The sequence below is a fragment of the Herpailurus yagouaroundi genome, unplaced genomic scaffold (genome assembly GCF_014898765.1).
Source record: "Herpailurus yagouaroundi ecotype Mexico unplaced genomic scaffold, PumYag 140, whole genome shotgun sequence".
NCBI lineage: Eukaryota > Metazoa > Chordata > Mammalia > Carnivora > Felidae > Herpailurus > Herpailurus yagouaroundi.
The window spans coordinates 41,084,193-41,105,103 of record NW_024412395.1 but is presented as its reverse complement, the minus strand read 5'-3'; the positions used below and the strand labels follow the sequence as shown (position 1 = coordinate 41,105,103).

General features: G+C 45.0%; 1 protein-coding gene across 13 annotated transcripts in view; it reads right to left on the bottom strand.

Moving 5' to 3' along the window:
* Positions 1-153: 153 nt before the first annotated feature.
* The window catches only part of TANC1 (tetratricopeptide repeat, ankyrin repeat and coiled-coil containing 1), a 238,137-nt gene continuing 217,379 nt past the window's right edge, over positions 154-20,911 (bottom strand). For 8 of the 13 annotated variants that reach the window (XM_040476356.1, XM_040476365.1, XM_040476362.1 and 5 more), the window contains 8 exons: positions 13,098-13,231; positions 11,441-11,564; positions 10,942-11,117; positions 7,442-7,574; positions 5,929-6,020; positions 4,069-4,215; positions 3,073-3,173; positions 154-2,285 (listed from right to left, as the gene is read on the bottom strand). In XM_040476356.1, coding sequence (XP_040332290.1) covers positions 851-2,285; positions 3,073-3,173; positions 4,069-4,215; positions 5,929-6,020; positions 7,442-7,574; positions 10,942-11,117; positions 11,441-11,564; positions 13,098-13,231 — 2,342 coding nt within the window. In that variant the 3' untranslated portion in view covers positions 154-850. The remainder of the gene's footprint in view (positions 2,286-3,072; positions 3,174-4,068; positions 4,216-5,928; positions 6,021-7,441; positions 7,575-10,941; positions 11,118-11,440; positions 11,565-13,097; positions 13,232-20,911) is intronic. The other 5 variants (XM_040476354.1, XM_040476355.1, XM_040476359.1 and 2 more) reach the window with 1 other exon arrangement.

Sequence of the window (20,911 nt, the reverse complement as noted above, 5' to 3'; positions counted from 1 at the left end):
GAGGGCTTGTTCCAGGAATGGTATCATTGTTAAAAGCAGTTTGGGAACCAGCTGAGGGCGAATTTACATATCGTAAAGAAAGCTGTATCCTTAGTTTAGTCCAAATCCAACTTGACCACCAATCCTGCTTCCAAATGGCTTTATACTATTTCCAAATATTATAAACACCTTGAAGTGGGAATATAATTCCAAAAAGGTGCTATAAAAATGTTTTTAGTGAGAACCCTAACATGGAAATAAAAGAGAACTACTATGAAGGTAACAATACTTGGATATTCTTGTATTTTGCTTAAAAAAAAATGAAAAGAATCAGCTGTATAACATTTATAGTCACACATGTTCAGCCAGAAATTTTTATATATTTATGTGTAAAAACTGGGATTTGACTCAATGGAACTGAAACTTGAAGATTCCATCTTTTCCAGAATACATCATCTGGATATTTGTCATAAGTTAAACCTATCACTTAGACATTTACATTCTCTAAGAAATATTATGATTTTACCACATAGCAAACGCTAGGAGAAAAGTGGTAAAAACCAATTTCATAAGAGAAAACCATGAGTTAATGTCTTCTTGGTGGTCTTAAATTTTTTAACTTAATAGGCATAACTAATTATAAATTTTCATTCTGGTTAGCATTCTTATTTATGGTGACTCCTAGCTATTTATCAAAGAAATTTTATCCCATATTTTATATATATCAGTGGCATCTGACCCACCCCCAAGGAATAAAGAAAAAAAAAAAATACATGGCTACAAGGTAATTTTTCTCACGAAAAACCTCTGAATCACCACCAGGAGGTGGCACACGGTTTCCCCAATCCCACATATGCGTCTCTCTTAAGGCTCACACATTTGACTCTATGAATGATCGCTTTGGTTTTGCTGAAGGGAGGTGACTCCTGTGAGCTTCATTACTGACATGAGGCTGCTGTTTGGAGATACTTTCCTGATACAGATGAGAAACAGTCTTAGTGATCCTGCTATCTTGACAGTGGACTGGAATTTGGCATTTCTTTTCTTCTAGCTCCTTCACCTGTGACCCATTATGGACACTTCCACCCAGGGTAGAAACAGCACAGGTTTTGGCTTGGCTACTATATCCTCCTGCTTGTTTGAGAGAGGGCTTCTCAGAGTTCAAGGATTGCAAACCGGCTGCAGAGGACGTGTTCAGCAGTAGCCCCTCCGGCACCTGACAGTGCCAGGTACGGTTTGGAGGATTGTTCTGCTGCTGGAACCTTGCAGTCTTATCCATGATGCCCATGAACGGAGTACTGCGTGGTCTGTGCTCGGCTGTCCCACTTTGACCCTGGCTAACAACCTTGTCTTTAATGCGAGCATCCTGTCCTTGGACTTTGAAGCCATCTGAGAAACTGCTGCTTGAAGTCAAACTACTGGTTGAACTTGACATCTTTATGCTGCCAGACGGAGAACCGGAAGAGCCTGAGCTGGTGAGGGAAGCCGGGTGTCGCCCGTCACCGCAGCTCACCGGCCCGCCCTGGTTGAGAGGGGCTACATCCACGGCTACGGAGGCGTGAGACAGAAGCCTCTCTGCAGTCTTTACCTTGCTCGGTAAGGGGTAGGCAGCACCACCCTCGCTGTGCTGCAGCTGGACAGCGTGGCTGGGGCCCAGCCTCTCTCCAAAATGGCCAGACCCGGAGCCCACAGTCAAAGTGCCCGTGCCCTCCAAACGCTGGGTTCTGCCACCACCAGGAGCTGCAGGGATCCCACCTGGCATAGGGCTCGGGGGAGGATTCTGAGCAGCGACCTGCATTTTTGTGCTACCGTTTCTCACGCCGGCCTGTCCAGCACCCAGATGTTGGTTGGTCTTCACAATCTGTGCCTGCCGGGTGGGCTGCAGGACCAGCCCGGGCGGAGCTACAGCTTCCCTCGGGGCCTTACCGATGACTGGCCTGTGCTGCGGGGACACCGGCCTGACTTTGGACTGTAACCCTTCTTGAAGGTTTCGGATATACGGAGAGGGGACACAGGAGGATGGCTGAGACCTGGGCGGTGGGGAAATAGACTCTTCCTGGGAGGAAGTTTCTTCTTCCCCAGCCTCCTCAAGATGGAAGTGGTCGTTTAACCCAGGGGTCGGAGCGTCCTCCTCGTTGTCGGAGTCATTGGGTGGGGCTGGCGCTGGGCACTGCTGTTTCTGCTGCTGGCTCCTCTGGAGCTGCTTGCATTCCTCCTCGACACGGGCCACCAGCCTCCTGATTTCCTGATTGGTGGGACAGAGCTTCACAGCTTCCCGGAGGTCAGCCAGAGCTGCGGCAAACTGCCTATACGTGAAAGCAGAGGATACGGTTAGGAGCCACGCGAGAGCATGCTCCCAATGTAACTGTTCATAAAACAGTTCTGCTGAAAAGAAAGAGAAGGGGAGGGGGGCGCCTGGCTGGCTCATCTGGTGAAGTACTCAACTCTTGATCTTGGGGTTATGAGTTTGAGCCACACATTGGGTGTAGAGACTACTTAACAATAAAATCTTAAAAAAAAAAAAAAGGCAGCTGAGTGAGTTTGGCACACCTACTGTGGTGGACAGGAGCTATTCTACACGAGCTTAGAGCTACTCCACTAGGTGGGAGTGAACGCTGACCCACACCTGCACCATGCCAGGGCCCATACATCTCTAACCACCACTGGCCCAGGAGCAGGAACAGACATAAACCAGTGGGTGTTAGAATCCTCTTAGTTTTCTTCACCATTGCCTCTCACCGTGTCCATCTCTAACCCAAAAGCCTTATAGGACTCTCTTCCCTTCCCCACCTCCCCTGCTCTAATGTCTCTAGCTGGCAGGTTCCCTGTGAGCACAGACTAATAGGGATTCTGTGTTGCAGCAAGTGTGCAGGGAAGGAACAGTTACTGGGATGTTAGGAGAAAACAAAAGTCTAGCCATCACTGATAATATCCACTGCTGTGCCCCTTGGAAGCTACCAATTTAGTATCAAAAGGGAGGAGAGTCATTAGAGCAATGCTGGTGAATCAGAAACTCCCAAAGTCAACAGCAGCTCTGATACCAAAGAGACACAAGAAGGCTTCCTTAGTCATAGATCAGACCCCAGACAATACCTGCTATTTCTCTTCGCTCTTGCCCTGGCATAAAAGGCTTCATAGGACTTTGGTTTCAATTCGAGAGCCTTGGAAGCAAATTCTTCTGCCATGCCAAAGTCCTGGTGTCAACATTTAAATACAGGAGTCAAAAGAAGCACTGAGACATGAGTACAGACATCTTTTTAACAGATTTCCTCTCAAGGTTAGCAGAGAACTGGGACGTAACTGAATAGGTAAAGGGCAACATAAGTTTTACTTATTTTGTTTTAAAGTTAAGGAGTTTAAAATAAGTAAAGTTAGGAGATAGTTAATGCTTTTTCATATTTTAAGAGAAGAACCCAGTAGAGAAGTAAAAACGGACGACTCGGGACAGCGGGTAGAAGCAGCGCGCCAGAAGGCAGGGGAGCATGCAACGCGCAGGCGCACGGAGGGTCAGATTCCAAGAGGGACGGAGACGCCCACTCACTGCAACGGCAAGGTGGGCCGCATTCGCGGGCACAGAAGCAGGCGGTCAATGGATTCGGCGGTGAGAAGATGAAATGAACAACAACAGCAACGAAAAGCAGGAGAAAGAAGTACTGAAGCACATCTATAGTTTCTGTTTACAAATTAACTATGAGTTAACTACTGAGAACTACAAATTAACCGGTTACTGGCATACGGATTGTAACACACCCGTGTTGAACTTTACAGCAACCTTTTGAGTCTGGGAAGGGTGGCCCGTGACAGAAGTGCACGTTGGCAAGGGGAGGAGCGGCAGCCGGCTAGCCTGTCACTGCTGAGGCGAGGAAAGTGCCTTCCAAGTGCATTCCCTCAGCACTCTACGGACACAGTGACGGCGATCACGTGATGGCCACCTAAGGAGAAGCAGCCCCCCACACGCCAAGTTCACAGCACCGTGCAAACAAACCACACAGGAGGCTCCGTGACTCCGTCTGCATAAGGGCTGGCCTTCACCGCTAGAAAACACTCTACTGCTAAAGGAACAGACTAAGGTAAGGGCCCACAGCTTACATTTGTTTTTCTTCGGCAGCGAGACAAATTGAGATAGAGGGAAACTCTTAGCTCATTGAATGGTCTTATGTCCTCTCCAAATCCTTCCCGCGGAAACTTCCTTAAGGCATACTGGTACCTCTGGGCTGCCTCTTTCATCTTCCCTTTCTAGGAATCAAAACAAGCACAGAAATTGATCCTTTCCCGGATGCTTCAAGATGAACAGCCTCCTGCAACTTGAAGACCCTGGTGAGGTTTCCGCGTCCCTCTCATCCCGCAACAGAAAGCATCCGAGCACATGGAAGGGTCCTGCAGAGGACACAGCGCCCTGACCAGCATGAGCCCGCACAGCCTCACTGTCCGCATGGACTTCTGCACCACGTGCTTCACGGGGAAGGCACAAACTGGTTTTCTAGGAAACAGTCTGTAAACTGCCTAATTGATAACCATCAATCTTAATACATCAGATTATCCTCTGTTATATATTTTTGAAAACCATTTCAGGAATGATCCTTCCTCGACAAATACTTTAATGCTAACTGTAACGATAGAAATCAGATAAAGAAATGATGCCCTTCCCAAGGCAAGTACAGTCTTGTGGAGAAACCCAGAGCTTGCTGTAAAATAATCATTTGTGAGAGGAACTAAAGTATGGGCTTTAAAAACTGGAACAGCACCGCACATCATTTTCAAGGCTAAAGAAATCAATTTGCTCAGTCAGTTCCATAGCACAGCAGGTGTGAAGTCTGCTGAAAATGGCTTGATATTTCTAACATAATTGCCTACCAAAATTCATATTAAAACCACTTCAAAGCCACAACAACATATACTCTGAACTCAATTTCAAACGGATTACAAGTCAGGAACCCCGCTGGGTCGTGCTTTTGCCTACATATTTGTTATTATTAAAAAAAGAAAAGGGAAAAACTAAATGCAGTCCATGCAGCAGCCTCCTGATAAAAGGATTAAAATGGTCATAATGCAGTTTTTTGTTTTATTTTCAGAACTTTTACTTCTGTCTAATTACAGACCTGGAAAGAACAGTGATCTAGGTCTATGGCCTAAGCATCTATCTAAGCCAGGGGTGGGCACACTACAGCTTCTGGGCCAAATCTCGCCTGCCACCCATTTTTACAAATGCACTTTGACTGGGACATGGCCACACCCATCTGTTCTGTATCACCTGTGGCTGCTTTCATGCCACAGCAGCAAAGCTGGGGAGCAGTGACAGAGACCATATGGCAAAGCCTATTTCCTTGTCTGGCGTTTTACAGAAAAAGTCTGCTGACCTCTGATCTAAACTAATGGCTTATTTTGGAAATTTTACTTCAAATTTTATTTAAAATGTTTACTTTTATTAATCTTTAGATTTCCATTTCTAAGGGAAAATGGGGAAAAAATTATCTCCCCAGTAATTGAGTATTATATTTCCTTGACTATCTTAAGTAAAAATATCTCTAGAAACTGTTTCAAATTGCAGAAGCTTACAACTATTAAAAATAAGATAATAAAGTCTTAGGAGACTTAATGATTCTTTTCTTCAGAAAATGTCTCCTGAGTGGCCCTTTCCTGAATTAAGGAATGTCCTGCTTGAGGCTACTCTACCTTCACACCAAGGCTTCAGGCCATACGTCACAGTCATAGCTGTGAGGATTCATTCAGAAATAACAGTTCTCAACGACAGAATAGTGTCTTCCACCTTGAAGGCTCTGCTGTGGAGACATGAAAGCCTGGGCACGAGGCCAGGTGTGCATCTCCCAGAGCGTCCACGGAAGCCTGGCTACAGGTGTGGTGGGCAGGAGCATGGTCCTGCCCGGTCCACACCAAACTAAGAGGTTGCTCGTAGGCTGTCACATCCCAGAAAAGGGCGATACCACTTACTTTGTACATCACGTTTCCTTCCTCCATCAATTTCTGTAAAAGTATAATCAAAATATCAGGTTTGGAAGTAGCCATCGCCCAGGCAGCATTTCCTGCAAAACAAACATGCATTCAGAGGCACGTCAGTGCTCTGGGAGGGAAGGAGTTTACTGCTGCTGGGGCCAGATGGCAGCCCAGGTCACAGACAGCAGCATACTGTGTCCTGCAGCCTCCAGACAACAGTACAAGTAAGGACAGGGAGCAGGACCCCCAGGAGTTGGTCTCCCTTCCAATCTGCCTCACGCTGAATGAGGCTCCTGGGAGGAGGCTGTACCCCGTGCACCTGTTACTCTGATGAAAAGAGTGCTGGGAAACCAAGGCGTCAGAGCAGCCAGGCCCATCCCTCCCTTCTGCTGGGATTTTTGGGGAAAATCAAACATGGCTTCTGAATAATCTCCTTAGCTTCCTGCAGGGCCCATGTCTGCTGGTGAGTGAAGGCACGTGTTCTTAGCAGTCTCTCGCTCTCTGCTGCAGTCTATACTGCATCTGCCCAGACAGGTTGGCTCTGGCTAGTCCGCCCTCTTGTCACAGCTCATGTTTTTCCAGCCACCAGCCCCACTTCTGAGCACGTGCAGGGAATAATGCTTAAGAGAGGACAGTCTCAGAGTCAGACTACTCTGCTCCACTGACTCTGCTGATTACCATGACCTTAGGGAAGCTATTTACCTCCACTGTGCCTTGGTTTACTCCTCTGCAACATGATGGTGTTATCTCTACCTACTTAGAGGGTAGGTGAGGATTAACTATGATAAAACATGAAACTGCTCAGAATAATTACTGGTACTGTGAACTGCTTAGTAACATCAGATTTGTTCATCTTTGCCACAGTCCCCTCCTGGGGGCTGCCAGTGGCTGAAGGTCTGGCGTATTAAACTACGAGAGCCATGTTCTTGTTGCTCTTTACCCACACATTGTGAGTGGGGGCTCACGCTCCGACCAAGCACAGAGAACGAGGCTCTTCCTACTCTGCGTCCCCTCTGCCCTGTCATTATCCTTCAGTGACACCCCTCCCCCATCTAGTTTCCAGTAAAATCCCATGAACTTTCCTTCACAGAAACTGCTGGAGTTGTGGCTACCCTACCCGACTAGACTACTCCAGAACAGTGGTTCGCCAATTCAGCTGCTCAGCAGAGCCACCTGTGAGCTTTCTTAACCACATAACCAGCCTCCCCCGAAGAGCTGAATGGAGCTGCTCACTGCCGTGGCTCCCGGGCATCCCTAACACCCTACAATTCTAGACTGGTCTTCAACATTGGCCACTGCTTTCTACCCACACTGCAGTGATAATGTCATGAGTTATTTAAGCATTCTGAATGACCGTGTTTAAATGAGCCTTGTAGAGGACAGAAAAGAAATCTCTAGGCACCTGACATCTTCTTAACCTGGGATCAGGTAAGTCTTTATGGCCCCGGACATACTCTAGAATTTGAAGTGAACCTCCCTCTCCCGCTGCTGAGATGAGGTGTTCACTGACCTAATTTGGCTCCTTTTCTCAGCAGTGCAACCACTACAGATGTATTTCGACAACCAATGGCTCTATCCAAGGGGCGCATGCCGCTGTGGTCCACATGCTCAATCACAGCTCCCTTCTCAACCAGATACAGTACCTGCAGGGAGAGACAGAGCCCTGAGGGGTGGCTGGTGGCAGAGGTGTCACACCCCACCCACCTCTGCATCCTGGGGTAGAACTGGCAGTCTTAGCTTTACTGTGATCTTCAACACCTCTGGCCATGAAGGGTCCTAATGGAAATGAAGCCAACGGGTAACCGAAAAGAGGGCTATAATCCATAGCTAAAGTCCACTCTGCCATCAGCAATGAGGAAGGCGGGTGAACACTCCTAGGGAGGGACATATTATGTACATGCATTCATATACCACAGAGGAGTATATGCATATCAACTTCCCAGACCACAGGGATGACCCCAGTCATCTTTTCATCTCCAATTACTTAGGAGGCAGACTTCTACAACAGCTCCTACATACTGGCAGTCTACAGCAATGGGACCTCTGGAAACACTCAGACCCACACAGCCTGGGTATAGCAAGCTAGAAAAACTAGCAGCTTGAGATTAGAAAAAACCAATTATTACTCACTTTAAGGCTTGGGAAAGAGACTCAAATATTGGGTATGTAAAGAGGCAAGGTTTGAGACCATGGTACATAGCTTGATTTGACGTGGTATGACAGCAGTCACTCAGAAATGGAACACAGAGGAAAAATCACTGGGGCTACTCAAATTGCTGAAAAGAAGTCACCTTAGATTTTCATGTGAATCTGACAGTCCACCAATTATTCAAAATGACACTGGAAGGATTAATATCCATAATATATAAAGAACTCCTACAACTCAACAATAAGAAACCCAAATAACCCAATCTTAAAAAGGATATGAATATACATTTCTCTAAAGGTGATATACAAATGACTAAGAAGCATATGAGAAGATGCTCAACATTATTAATCATTAGAGAAACGAAAATCAAAACCATGAGATTATCACCTCACATTATTAGGATGGCCACTATCAAAAAAAAAAAAAAAGTGTTGGCGAGGATGTCAAGAAATAGGACCCCTGAGCATTGCTGGTGGGAATGTAAACTGGTGCAAACACTCTAGACACAGTATGGAAGTTGCTCAAAAAATTAAAAATACAACTACCACTTGATCCAGCAATCCCACTTCTGGGTATATATCCAAAAGAATATAGATAAATCTTGAAGAATCTACAGGATCCTGAAGAGATATCTGCATAGCCACAGTGGACTATTGTAAATTGTGACTATTCACGATAGCCAAGAGGTGGAATGAACTCAAGTGTTCACTGACAGATGAAATGATTGACACAATGTGGCACAAACAGTCGAATATTATTCAACCTTAAAAAAGGAAATCCTGTTACATGCTACAAGGTGGATGAACCTTGAAGACATTATGCTAAGTGAAATAAAGCCAGTTTATAAAAAGAAAAATATTCTATGATTCCACCTGTATGAGGTACTAGAGTGGTCAATTCACAAAGTAGAATGGTGACTGTCAGGGACTGGAGGAGGGAAACAGTCTTATTTATTGCGTACAGAGTTTCGGTTTTACAGGATAAAGTGTGGATATTAGTTGTACAATAATGTGAAGTGTACTTAGCACCACTGAACTCTTCACTTAGAAATGGTTAAGATGGTAACTTTTATGTTATGTGTTTTTAAATCACAATGAAAAAAAATTACCCTAGAATGCTAAGCTCCTTCACTCTTCCTAATGCTGACAAACTAGGATTTGGTAAGGTAATAGAAGCTGAAAAATAAAAGTATGGATATGTGAGGTTTAAACAGCTGTTTTTGAAAATCAACATTAAGTACAATTTACACTGTCCAGGAAATTGAGACCATTTAACACGGACATCACTGCCTTCTAAAAAGCATCAAGGCCCAGACATGCAGAACAAGGATGGCTTTTGTTCTAAATTCCATGGTTTCCTGGGGCGCCTGGGTGGCGCAGTTGGTTAAGCGTCCGACTTCAACCAGGTCACGATCTCGCGGTCTGTGAGTTCGAGCCCCGCGTCAGGCTCTGGGCTGATGGCTCAGAGCCTGGAGCCTGTTTCCGATTCTGTGTCTCCCTCTCTCTCTGCCCCTCCCCTGTTCATGCTCTGTCTCTCTCTGTCCCAAAAATAAATAAACGTTGAAAAAAAAAATTTTTTAAATTCCATGGTTTCCAGAAACACAGTATCTCTCTGGCTAATTTGCACATTAGACATATTTAATTCTTCAAAAATGGTAAGTCTGAAGGAGCTGAACATTCCTTTAACACCTGATTGGTGCCTGGGATGTGGAACTTGACAAAGACATGGTTTCTGCCCTGAAAGACATTTTGTAGTTCTTATATTACTAATATTTTATCCCTTCTTCTCTCAAACATTTGGCAAAGGGATGAATATAGTGCCCTAAATATTTTATATTATTTGTATATTATTTATATATATATATTTTATCTATGTAAATAATGTGACATTATATCTATATGCATCTATAAAATCTATATAAATAATGTGGCATTGTCTAGAAATAATATAAACATATATATGAGCAGTTACTAATCAGATAATTATCTGGTTTATTTTTAATAAATAAAAATCAGCATTGTCTAGAAATAACAATATATAAATCTATATATAATATAGATTTATATATATAAATATTATATATTTATATCTAATATATAAATCTATATATAATATAGATTATATTTATATCTATATATTTGTTGTTTTATTTATTATTTATTTTTTACATTATTTACATTATTTACATTGTCTAGAAATATGTCTATAATATATAGATATATATATAATATGTATATTATATATAGAAATATATATGTAAATATATATGTAAATATATATAATATAGATATATTTATATTATGTCTATATGTCTATATTATGTCTATATTATAGACACCATATAATCTATAGATATATATCTCTATTATATATATATTTATATATATTATTTATATTATTTCTAGACTGCCACATTTTTATTAAAAATAAACCAGATAATTATCTGATTAGTAACTGCTCATATATATAAAAAAGTGATTTTTAAATGCTCTGTAGAGGAATTCTATTTATATGGGTTACTAGAAGAAAATAAAACTACACACGCATTTGTGTGTATATATATATATACACACACACACACACACACATATACATATGTTCAACATATGTTTGAAGACACAGTTTGTAATCATGTATCTTGAAGGTTTTAAGAGTCTATTAAAATCGTTACTAAAATTCTGCCACAGACTGAATGCCAGAGAATTAGAGAAAAATGAAAGCTACCCCACAGCATACAAGTCCACACTAACCACACTCAACACGGCCTCACATGCACTCTGGGAATAATTCAACTCCTGGGTTTCGCTGCAGCACTGGCCTGGTGTGCAGGTGGAGTGTGTGACCACCTGCAGGGTACCTACGGTCTCTGCGTCACCATAGAAGGCGGCCAGGTCCAAGGGAGTGCGGCCATTCTTGTCCGTCTGGTCTATCTCGGCTCCTTCCTCAACCAGAAACTGGACCACTGCCCTGTGACCCTTCAGACAAGCCCAGCTTAATGCTGACAGTCCCTCTTTGTCCAGAGAAGAAAGGGCAGCACCTGAAAGAAAAGCCCATTCGCAAAACATGAGCTCGGTAAGACAAAGCCCAGAAGCCATTCGATTCACATCTGCAAACACCTGGCCTGACGGGTGGCAATCAAGCCTGTGATATCTGAAGCTGGCAAAATGGTCACCACTGCTGAAGCTGAGTAATAGGTATATATGTCTACTACCTATTCTTTCTACTTGTGTGTGAATCAGAGAATGTCCGTAACAAGAAGACTTTTCAAACTTGAATTGAAAAGCACTGCCAGTGGGTCTACCAAAGCTCTTTTCTTTGTCCATTCCGAAGAAACCTCTGCAGGGGCTCCCATGCTGCTACCTTTTGAAAGGAGAAATTCCACGGTGCTCAAGTGTCCTTCACAAGCGGCCACCATGAGGGGCGTCCGGCCCTGCTTGTCACTTAGGCTCACATCACAGCCACGGTCCAAAAGTAATCTAACGATCTGAAAGAAACATTGGAATTAAAATCTCCCTGCCCCACTTTCAATCTTGTGCTCTCTACCCAGGCAGGTTTTCCACACTTAAAAGCAATAAAGGATTCCTTCTTCAAATGCCTCCCTACACTGTGTGATTTGTAGGGCCCGTGCCATCTTTCCATTGTATTACTTTGAACAGAATCTTCTTCCAAATATGTACTTTTTTTCACATACTCAATTGCTATAGCTGTAAAACATGCACATACAAGGCATGAACAGTAGTAACGTGGAGAAGGGGAGATACCAGTCACAATCAAGTCATGACCAGACAGCCACAATGCGGCTTATGGGATCACTGGGCAGAACTAAAGGAAGGGGCAAAGGTCCTGGGTCCCAGGGTGATGATCCTGCAGCTACACTCCCATAGGAGGGTGGGGGCTGCAGGAAAGCATTCACCCACCACACCCCCAAGCAATCTGCTTTTCTAAGCCTCCCGGCTTAGTGGATGGCTTGACCTTCACAGAAGACAATTTTTAGCAAAGCTTCCTGGAAGACATTCCCAGCCTCAGCTCTGTACCTCCAACCAGTGCATGGCAATAAGGCTGGGGAACACAAACAAAAAACCAGAGAGGTGTCTCCTACAAATACCATCACAGTGAGTGCCCTCTGGCACAGCATTAGTTATATGGCGACAACAGAAGGTGGAGTATTCCCATTGCTTTCTTGTTCTTAAGACACTGACAGATGCTTTCCAAACCTCCCCATGACTTAGGAAGTACTGAGACCAGGAGAGAGGATTAGCTAGGGCATCAGATAGACATTATGAGGAGGACAGGATGCAGATGGTACAAACCAAGCTCTTGGAAATGGAACTGAAAAGCCAATCTTGGTGGAGAGCACTGGTAGCTCCTAACAATTGCACTAGCATCATGATTCCGTGATGTAAACTTGGGTCTAGAAAATTCTTCCTATAATGTATGTAGTAAGATCCGTTTGTGTGCATCTTGAATGTAACCTCATACCAGGCATGGGGTGGGTACGTGGCTATTATTTGCAAAATGAATAAATGAATAAATGACTGTTCTCGAAGATCTCCTATGCCCCTCAATTAGAGGCAATGGGCCACTCCTCACAAAAGAAACCAGGCTGAATCACAGTCCTAGACCAGAGAGAAAACGTTTCCTTTTCTAAAGAGCACAAGAGAACCACTCTTCTTCCAAGTGTGCTGGACAAATGGGTCACAAAATCACGACAACAAGTATGTTACAGCAAGTCTTCAGTTCTCATGACAGAAAACTAACCCTCCCTGGTTAAAAGGAGGCAGCCGCTGGTCTCCCCTGGTCACCAGCCTTGCTCTCAGTTAGGTTACCAGCCTACAATGGCTGACTGCGCTAGCCCGTCAAATGTTGGTGGTTATCGAGTAGAACTGACAGCACAAGCAGCAGCCAAGAATGTGAAAAAGACAGGGTCAGGGGAGCCGCATGTGACCCCTGGGGAGATGGGCGCTAGTGAGCTCTATCCCACCCATGGTTTCTGAAGCCTTCGGGGCCCACCGGGTACCTGCCAATGCCCCTGGCGTGCTGCACAAAACAAAGGTGGGACTCCTCTCCTGTTAGTCTGAGACACAGCAGCTCCGTGCTCCAGCAGCAGCTCGCACACCTCCAGCTTCCCTCTTCCAGCAGCAGCAGTCAGGGCTGAAGGAAGGTCACAGGGCAGAGGGAGTCTGTTAGTGTGTGGTAGCTGAAGGGGGCCACAGATTCTTGGATAGTCCTCCCACTGCCAGGAAGGCGGTTCTGCACCCTTCCCTGCGTCCCTGGATCTGGGTGGGCTCTGTGACAGTTCTGACCAATGCAACACAGAAGGAATGACGACATGCCAGTGTCTGGGCCAGGTCCTGAGATGGGGAACTTCTAGTTCTCCTCGGAACACTCATTCTTAGAACCAGCTGCCATGGTGGGAGGAAACCCAAGTGGCCCTGTGGTGACACTCACAGGGAGAAGCACCCAGGCCTGTGTGTGGTTGACAGTCCCAGGTGAGCTCCCAGCAGCCAGCCAGCAACAAACTGGCAAGCATGGGTGTGCACCATCCTGATAACGGATCCCCAGAGTCTCGCTGAACCAGGTAAAGCAGGTGAGCAGAGGTGAACCATCCCTACCAAGCCCAGTCCACACTGTAGATTCAGGAGCCACTATGTTTTTATTTCATTGTCTTGTTTTGCTTTTTTTGTCCCTCCACCCACAGCAAGAGATAATCAGAATATAGTGCAACAGACACACACACACACACACACACACACACACACACACACACACACAATCAGTAGTATTATCCAGTCCAGCCTCTTACCTTAAAGTCATAAATTTCAATCAGCAAGAACTAGTAATTACTGAGGCAGTCAAGGGCATATCAACTCATTCCTGTCTATACAGAGCTTAGAATCTCTATAACCAGTCAAGATGCTGGATTAAGAATGTCAAGAAAGCAAGAAAAGGGAATCTGATTGTTGGGGGCCTCGAGTGCTCAGGTAAATAGCCTAGTGCGATACTGAGCAGCAAGTGGCCGCTGGTAGTAGTGATGTTCTAGGAAAGTCAGCCAAGGATAAAACAAAAATAGAATGGAGGGAAAGAGAATACATTGGAAAGGTTCTCATGATGCCCCCACTTCAGTAACTATGCCTCCTCACCCCTGTCCCAGGCCATGATTCCTGATGAAGAGTAGTAAAAAGAGGGGTTTAATTGGATGAGGGTCCTCTGCTATGTCACATGAATGATCATCTAGAGGAAAGGATAGTCACAGATTCCAGGGACGATCCCAAGCCAGGACAACAAGACAAGTTTCAGTGGAGGACAGGACAGGAAGGCGCTGGGGAGGAACGACACCTCAGGAGGGAGCACTGACAATGCAGATGAGGAAGGAGAAGGTTGAGTGTGGTAATGTGGCTCTATTCCTGCTGCCTGCCTAAGACAACGTTGTCTCAGCCTCACACTTACACATGCCCGGCTTCCAGAACAGATCCAGTGTTGCTACAAATCAGTAAGACCTCTCAGTATGAAAATCAGGGAAACACAGTACAAGGCCCTTCACCAAAGGTGAAGTCCAAGTGATAATGAACTTATGAAAAGTACCCAGCCTCATCAGCAATCCAAGTAATTGAGAAATGGATACGCTCACACACACTGCTGGTTGGAGTAAAGATATCCACATCCCATCGCATAGCAACCCCACTTGCAGACACGTGCCTGGAGATGCCCTTCTAGGGCACTGAGAGATGTAGTGACAACAGCCACAACTGAAAGCAGTTCACATGGCCATCAACAGTGGGGTGCACCGAAGTACGGCGCAGCCCAACAATGGAACACCGTACAGCAAGAACGACAAACGCCACACCACTGAAGGCAACACAAGGCACCAGTATCACAAACTTGTCATCAGTTCAAAGAAACAACACACAAAGGAACATGTACGGTGACTTGGTCATACGTAGCACACATACCCCACCGCCGCAGGCACCTCCTTTTAGAGGGCAGCCTGGCTCCACTGCAGACCGCAGGGTCTGTGTCCCATTCTCCTGGGCACCTAAGGGAGTCAGGCCTAGGGGAGCCAAGTGCTTACAAACCCTGCTTTCTACATGCACATCTCCATCCTTCTGTCCTCCTCAGACCCCTCTCAGGACAGACAACCACACCTACTCCACCTCCAGTCAGCCTGACCACAGTTCAACCCCAGGAGCCACATGTGCACAAGCATGTGAACCTGACACCTGGGCCTGATCTGCCTGTGAGAAGAACAGTTCTTCCAAGAAACAAAGAAGTCTCCTCGGACTGTTCCCGAGACACAGTGCAGTGGGGCCAGAGACTTTGTTCACACAGAGGTGCCACAGCTGCTCAGCAGATCACCTGAGTTTCCCATCCATCCCAGGGACCTGTGCCCCAGGAAAGTGAGGAAGATGGCAGGACTCATGAACAAGTGAGCGAATGTGCCAGGCCGGGGCCCTAAAGATGTGAAGGTCAGGCTGTGGAAGATGATGTAGAAAGCAAGCCCTCTCCTTCCGGAAAGGCAGTGAGCTCTCACTTTGCTTCTGGCCCTAAGTCCCCTGAGGCAGAGAATGTGTCACCAGAGCAGCTTGTCACTGGGCAATCTTAATAATGCTTTCCTGTCATCATCCATCCATTCAAAGAATTTCTTACAACTCTAAGAAGGGCCACAGTTAGCAGCTGCCATCTGCACTGCTGATTTTCTCAAGACAGAGACAAGGGTCTCGACTGCAGGTGCCATTCTTACCTGGGTTACCCTAAGAGGCTCACTGCCACTGACCATACATCTAAACTCATAAGGAATTTGTAAACAAACACCATAAAGAGAACAGTATTTGTATCAGTTTTATATACTGATGCCCTGGCGCCTGGGTGGCGCAGTCGGTTAAGCGTCCGACTTCAGCCAGGTCACGATCTCGTGGACCGGGAGTTCGAGCCCCGCGTCAGGCTCTGGGCTGATGGCTCAGAGCCTGGAGCCTGCTTCCGATTCTGTGTCTCCCTCTCTCTCTGCCCCTCCCCGTTCATGCTCTGTCTCTCTCTGTCCCAAAAATAAATAAACATTGAAAAAAAAAAATTTATATACTGATGCCCTGGGGTGGAGGTGAGGGTTCCCATACCCAGAGTATTTGAAAACCAGTGCCCAAGGGGATCCTGTCTATACTATAGAGTCTAAACTAGCAGGCCCTGGCCCCAGCTGTCCCAGGCATGCCCAAGATAGTCCGTTCCTGCCATGGTGTTAACGTTAATGATTCCTAAATAACACAAGCTTTGGGGCACTTTTAAGAGTGTTATCTGGATGGATTGGAACACGACCAATGAGTGGTTCAAGAGATGGAAGTTCTGGGCAGTGAGACACCTCTTGGACCTGCTGACCTCTGTAAGCCTCCTCCAATTAGGGATCTCCTCTCTACCCTCCTCTGGTCACAGCTGACCACTGCAAGGAAAGAATGAACGAAGGAGCAAATGAATGAATAAATCCACACACACACTGCAGGCAGGGTCATGGCCAGCAGATATGCAGGACAGCCTGGGAAGGAACAAACTCAAGGCACTTCTGTTTGATGAGGTCCTGAAGCAGCAGGGCCTCACTAACATTCCATTATCTTCTATTTAGTAAACAAGTTTCATCTGTATTGTAAATGGGGCCTTTAAATCCGGATGTCTGGTGCAGCTGCTACTGAATTTTTGCAACAGCAGCACATCAGAAATGACAGCCCAGCACTAAAAATAGGGCCGTGTGTTTTATGGAGGCGCCAGAGAAGCCAGAAGTTGGAGCAGCTGATGAGCGGATGAGAGCGCCACCCCAGGCCTGGCGACAGAGCTGGATTCCCTTCTCTTCCTTTACAGCCAGACCTGCTGTGCATTTGGTGATTAACTTCCTTTCGAGATAAAGCACCTATATGCACAGGCTGAAAGTGTCACACAGTCTGCTCTGGCCTAACACCGCCCACGCTGTGCACATCAAGTCCTAATGAGGTGCTCTCCTTTTCAAGTGATGTAGGTCAATAGGACCTGTGTTTCCCTTTTTTGCTCCTGTGAATACTTTTGGCCTCATCACTCAAAACCCCTGAGGCTAGAGGGCACCTCAAGTTCCACCAGCCACAGATTTAAGGACACCAGATTGAGAAACAAGCAAGACTGAAGAACAGTCAACCACATGCTGAAACAAACAAAATCAGGCAAGACTCTGCTCAGGAATTCCAACTATTCTGCTGAAAAGGCTGACCTCTGAGCTGACCACCAGACTCTAATGAGGGTCAGTGCACTCTGTGTGGCCAGAAGAAAAGAGGGGTGGGGGGAGACAGGAGGAGCGGGTGAGGCTCTGGCAGTGGGGAAATGCCTGTCTTCTGGCCAAAGAAATTCGGAGACGAAAGTGCGAAAAGACCTGGCACGAAATGGAGACTCTAAAATCAATGTGAGTGAACACATGGCACTTTTTATGACTCAAATTGGACACAATTTCTTGTACTTGCAAATTCCTTAACAAGATGGCACTTTTCTAATTAAATTCCCATGAAAGCATAGATCGTTTTTGGAAGATTCTGAATAATTGTACCTCAGCAATACTGTCCTGTCTTCAGAACAGATTTGTCACAGCAGACATTCCTGTTAAGAAGACCCAGTTGACACTCAATATTACGAGCTTCCTGAAAACATCAGTTAGATCTGGTTCTTTGTAAAATGGATCATTTCCAGGAATCTTTTACATATTCAAGTTCTCTGGGCAAAGGTCTGATTTACAAACACTCAATTGTCAACTTGCCAGGAACGCAGTCATTCCACAAACAGGGCTGTTTATAACATTTTATGGCAGATCTGTCACTCAAATACACAGGCACAGGATGGCTGGCTTGAGGGTTTTAACAATGGATCATTATCCCCCTCCTCAGATGTTTCTGTCCCTAATTTAGAGACCTTGAGAGAAGGGTGACAGGTCAGTGCACACAGTGGCGGCTCCCACTTCCAGACAGCGGCCTTTTCAGACACTCCTTACACATTGCCATGCCACCCTCTGAGGCCGGACTGGAACACATGAGCCCAACCGTCTGCACCTGCAAAGGGCCAGTCATGCTGGCCCAGATGGCTGACAGAGGGACATGGGCAGAGTGGCTCTGCTTTGCTTATATATTTATGTTTACTGGTGCAATTTATTTCCTAATATATTGACTTTTCCTGTCTGTCACAAAAGTGAGTGGGGAAAAAAAAAAACCAAAGTGCCAACATTTATAATAAGCAGCAGGATTCTCATAAATGTCATCTAGTTGCAATCAAGATGGAAACCATTAGATGTGCCACAGGCAGTGATGTTTGAACCTCAGCTGGAGGCTCTCTGGACAAACCCCACCCAACTGCAAAGGAGGAGAACAAAAGTAAAGAGTGTGCATGAAATGCTGGAAAATTCTCAGCTATTTTATCTAAGAGGTCAAATGTAATCAGGAATTTTATGATTAAAAAAAAAAAAATTCTTTGGTAATGGCAGCCTCTCTCCCTTGAATTCCAAAAACTGACTGGTTTAGAAGTTGTTACGGAGGAAGTTGACCCCTGCTGTGTTTGGCTTTGTTTTCTTCTGAGTATGGGCTGGGCTGGGCGGCCACCCTGAGGGCCTCTGACAGGCTAGCCCCAAAGTTCTCTGCCCGAATGAATGAAAGTGGCACTAAACCGCAAACAAAAGGCAGGCAACACCCCCTTATCCACCTGCTAGGAGTAGGGCTAAGATTTATAAAAGCCAAACCCCACAGCCTTGCTCTGTTAGGCATTTGCTTCCTTTGTTCAGGGGATGGGAAGGCTTCCCTTAGACAGAAAAACAACTTCCTACAGCTATAAATTCTTCATCTCCACAGGGACGAGGCAGTTACTTAATGTAATTCTCAACAATGTAAAGAGTAAAATGAAATACAATAAAGAGTGATTACTCTTTACTCTTACTGAGATCTCTTAGAGATTACTCTTTACTCTTACTCTATTACTTACTAAAAAATATCACTGCATTGAGGGATGAACCCCTCAAAAGTCTCTAGCACTCCCAGCCCTGAACAAAGCCCCGCTGGGTGGGCTCCGTGACCTTATGAACGGGAAGCCAGCACCACCCAGATGCTCAGAGAGTCTCCCAAGTAATGGCTGGGAACACCGTCCTAGGTCTGACCCTGCCTTAGTGTTCTCCATTTGGCAGAAGTCCCCCAGGAGGGCCTTGGGGATGGAGGAAAGGATGGATGTTACCAAGCAACCGGCAACAACCAAGCATCACCTGAAACGGTGACTCCCCATCATATCACGCCAGCTCCCAATGACCTACCTATGGAGGTTAAAACAAGGCAGGGGCCAAATCTAAGGAACCAGGACACTCCTGACGTGTGAAAAGTTCTGTAAAAACATGCTGTCAATCTCTGTGTGATAATTAAAGACTAATTAAAGACTAAACATGAACCTCAAATTGCCAAGGAATTCATTACAGAAATAAAATTTATAATTGCCACTAAACAGGACTTCACATGTAACCGAAAGTATTGTTGTCCTTCGTTTCTGTAAAGTAACTGCAAACTAAGGTTCTATCACTTCAACATCCATTTCAATACTCTATCCAGACCAAATGTATAGTATAACTATGTAACATTCAATAATTAATACTAATTTATCACAACCCTAGCAGCATACTGCATCTGTTGAACACTTAACAACTGCCAAGCTCTGGCTAAAATACTATGGGTGAATCTTTATTTAATCTTGATAAGAATCCTTTGAATTCAGTGACTGTCCATTTTATTGAGGTGAAGGAATCGAGTCACAAGAGTTACATGATTTTCCCCGAACCCACAGCCAATCAATATCAGTCAGGAATTAAATCCAAACAGCTGAATGAATGAACCTGGATTCATGCTCTCAATCAAAACAGGAAAATCCTAACATATTTTTATATTGTATCATGATACCTATAAAATGCTTCCTACACTGACACTTCATGGCCCTTTAGGTTCACAAATTCATTTAATATACAACTAACTTTCATGAGGTAAGTATTGCTCATCTTGGTTTTATAGATGAGGAAAATAAGGCCCAGAGAAGTTAATCAACTTGCCTAAGGTCACACAGTTAGTGGGAGGCAGAGGTAGGATTTGAAGTCGGAGATCCTAACTCCTATGTTGTTGCCTCTGGGATGTTCCCCTGAAAAATATCCAACTAGGGGCACCAGGGTGGCCCAGTTGGTTAAGTGTCTGACTCTTGATTTGGGCTCAGCTCATGATTCCAGCGTTGTGGGATCAAACCCTGCACTGGGCTCTGTTCTGTGCATGGAGCCTGCTTGGGATAGATACTCTTTCCCTCTCTCTCCACCCCTCCTTGCCCCTCCCACCACACCACACACTCGTGCACGCACACTCTCTTAAAAAATATATATGTGTCCAACTAATCAAACAGACTATGAATGTTGTTTTAGATAAGAGTACCAGAAAACACTTTTCTTCTCCTGAAGAACTGTTAAGCCTTCTCCCACAGACAATAAGAATAATCTACAATGATTATGTTCCCTTCCAACTCTGGTCACATGGTATCCTAAGACCAAAACAGCTCAATCTAATGAACATTTAGGACACAGGAGCAGGAGTATCTGTGCAAATCTTTGTGTCCTATTCCTGACATTATTTTTTCCCTATTCTTTTATGTATTATTTCAAATAAGTCTCCGCAAATCCTTTGAGGAATAATATGTACTATAAATAACAAATTCAATTTAGGAACAATTTCCTAAAACACGGACAACATAAATCACATTTCATACAGACTTTGTCCTAAAAAAAATCAGAACACAGCTTTTCACAGCTGTCATTTCTAAAGTGTGATGAGAATG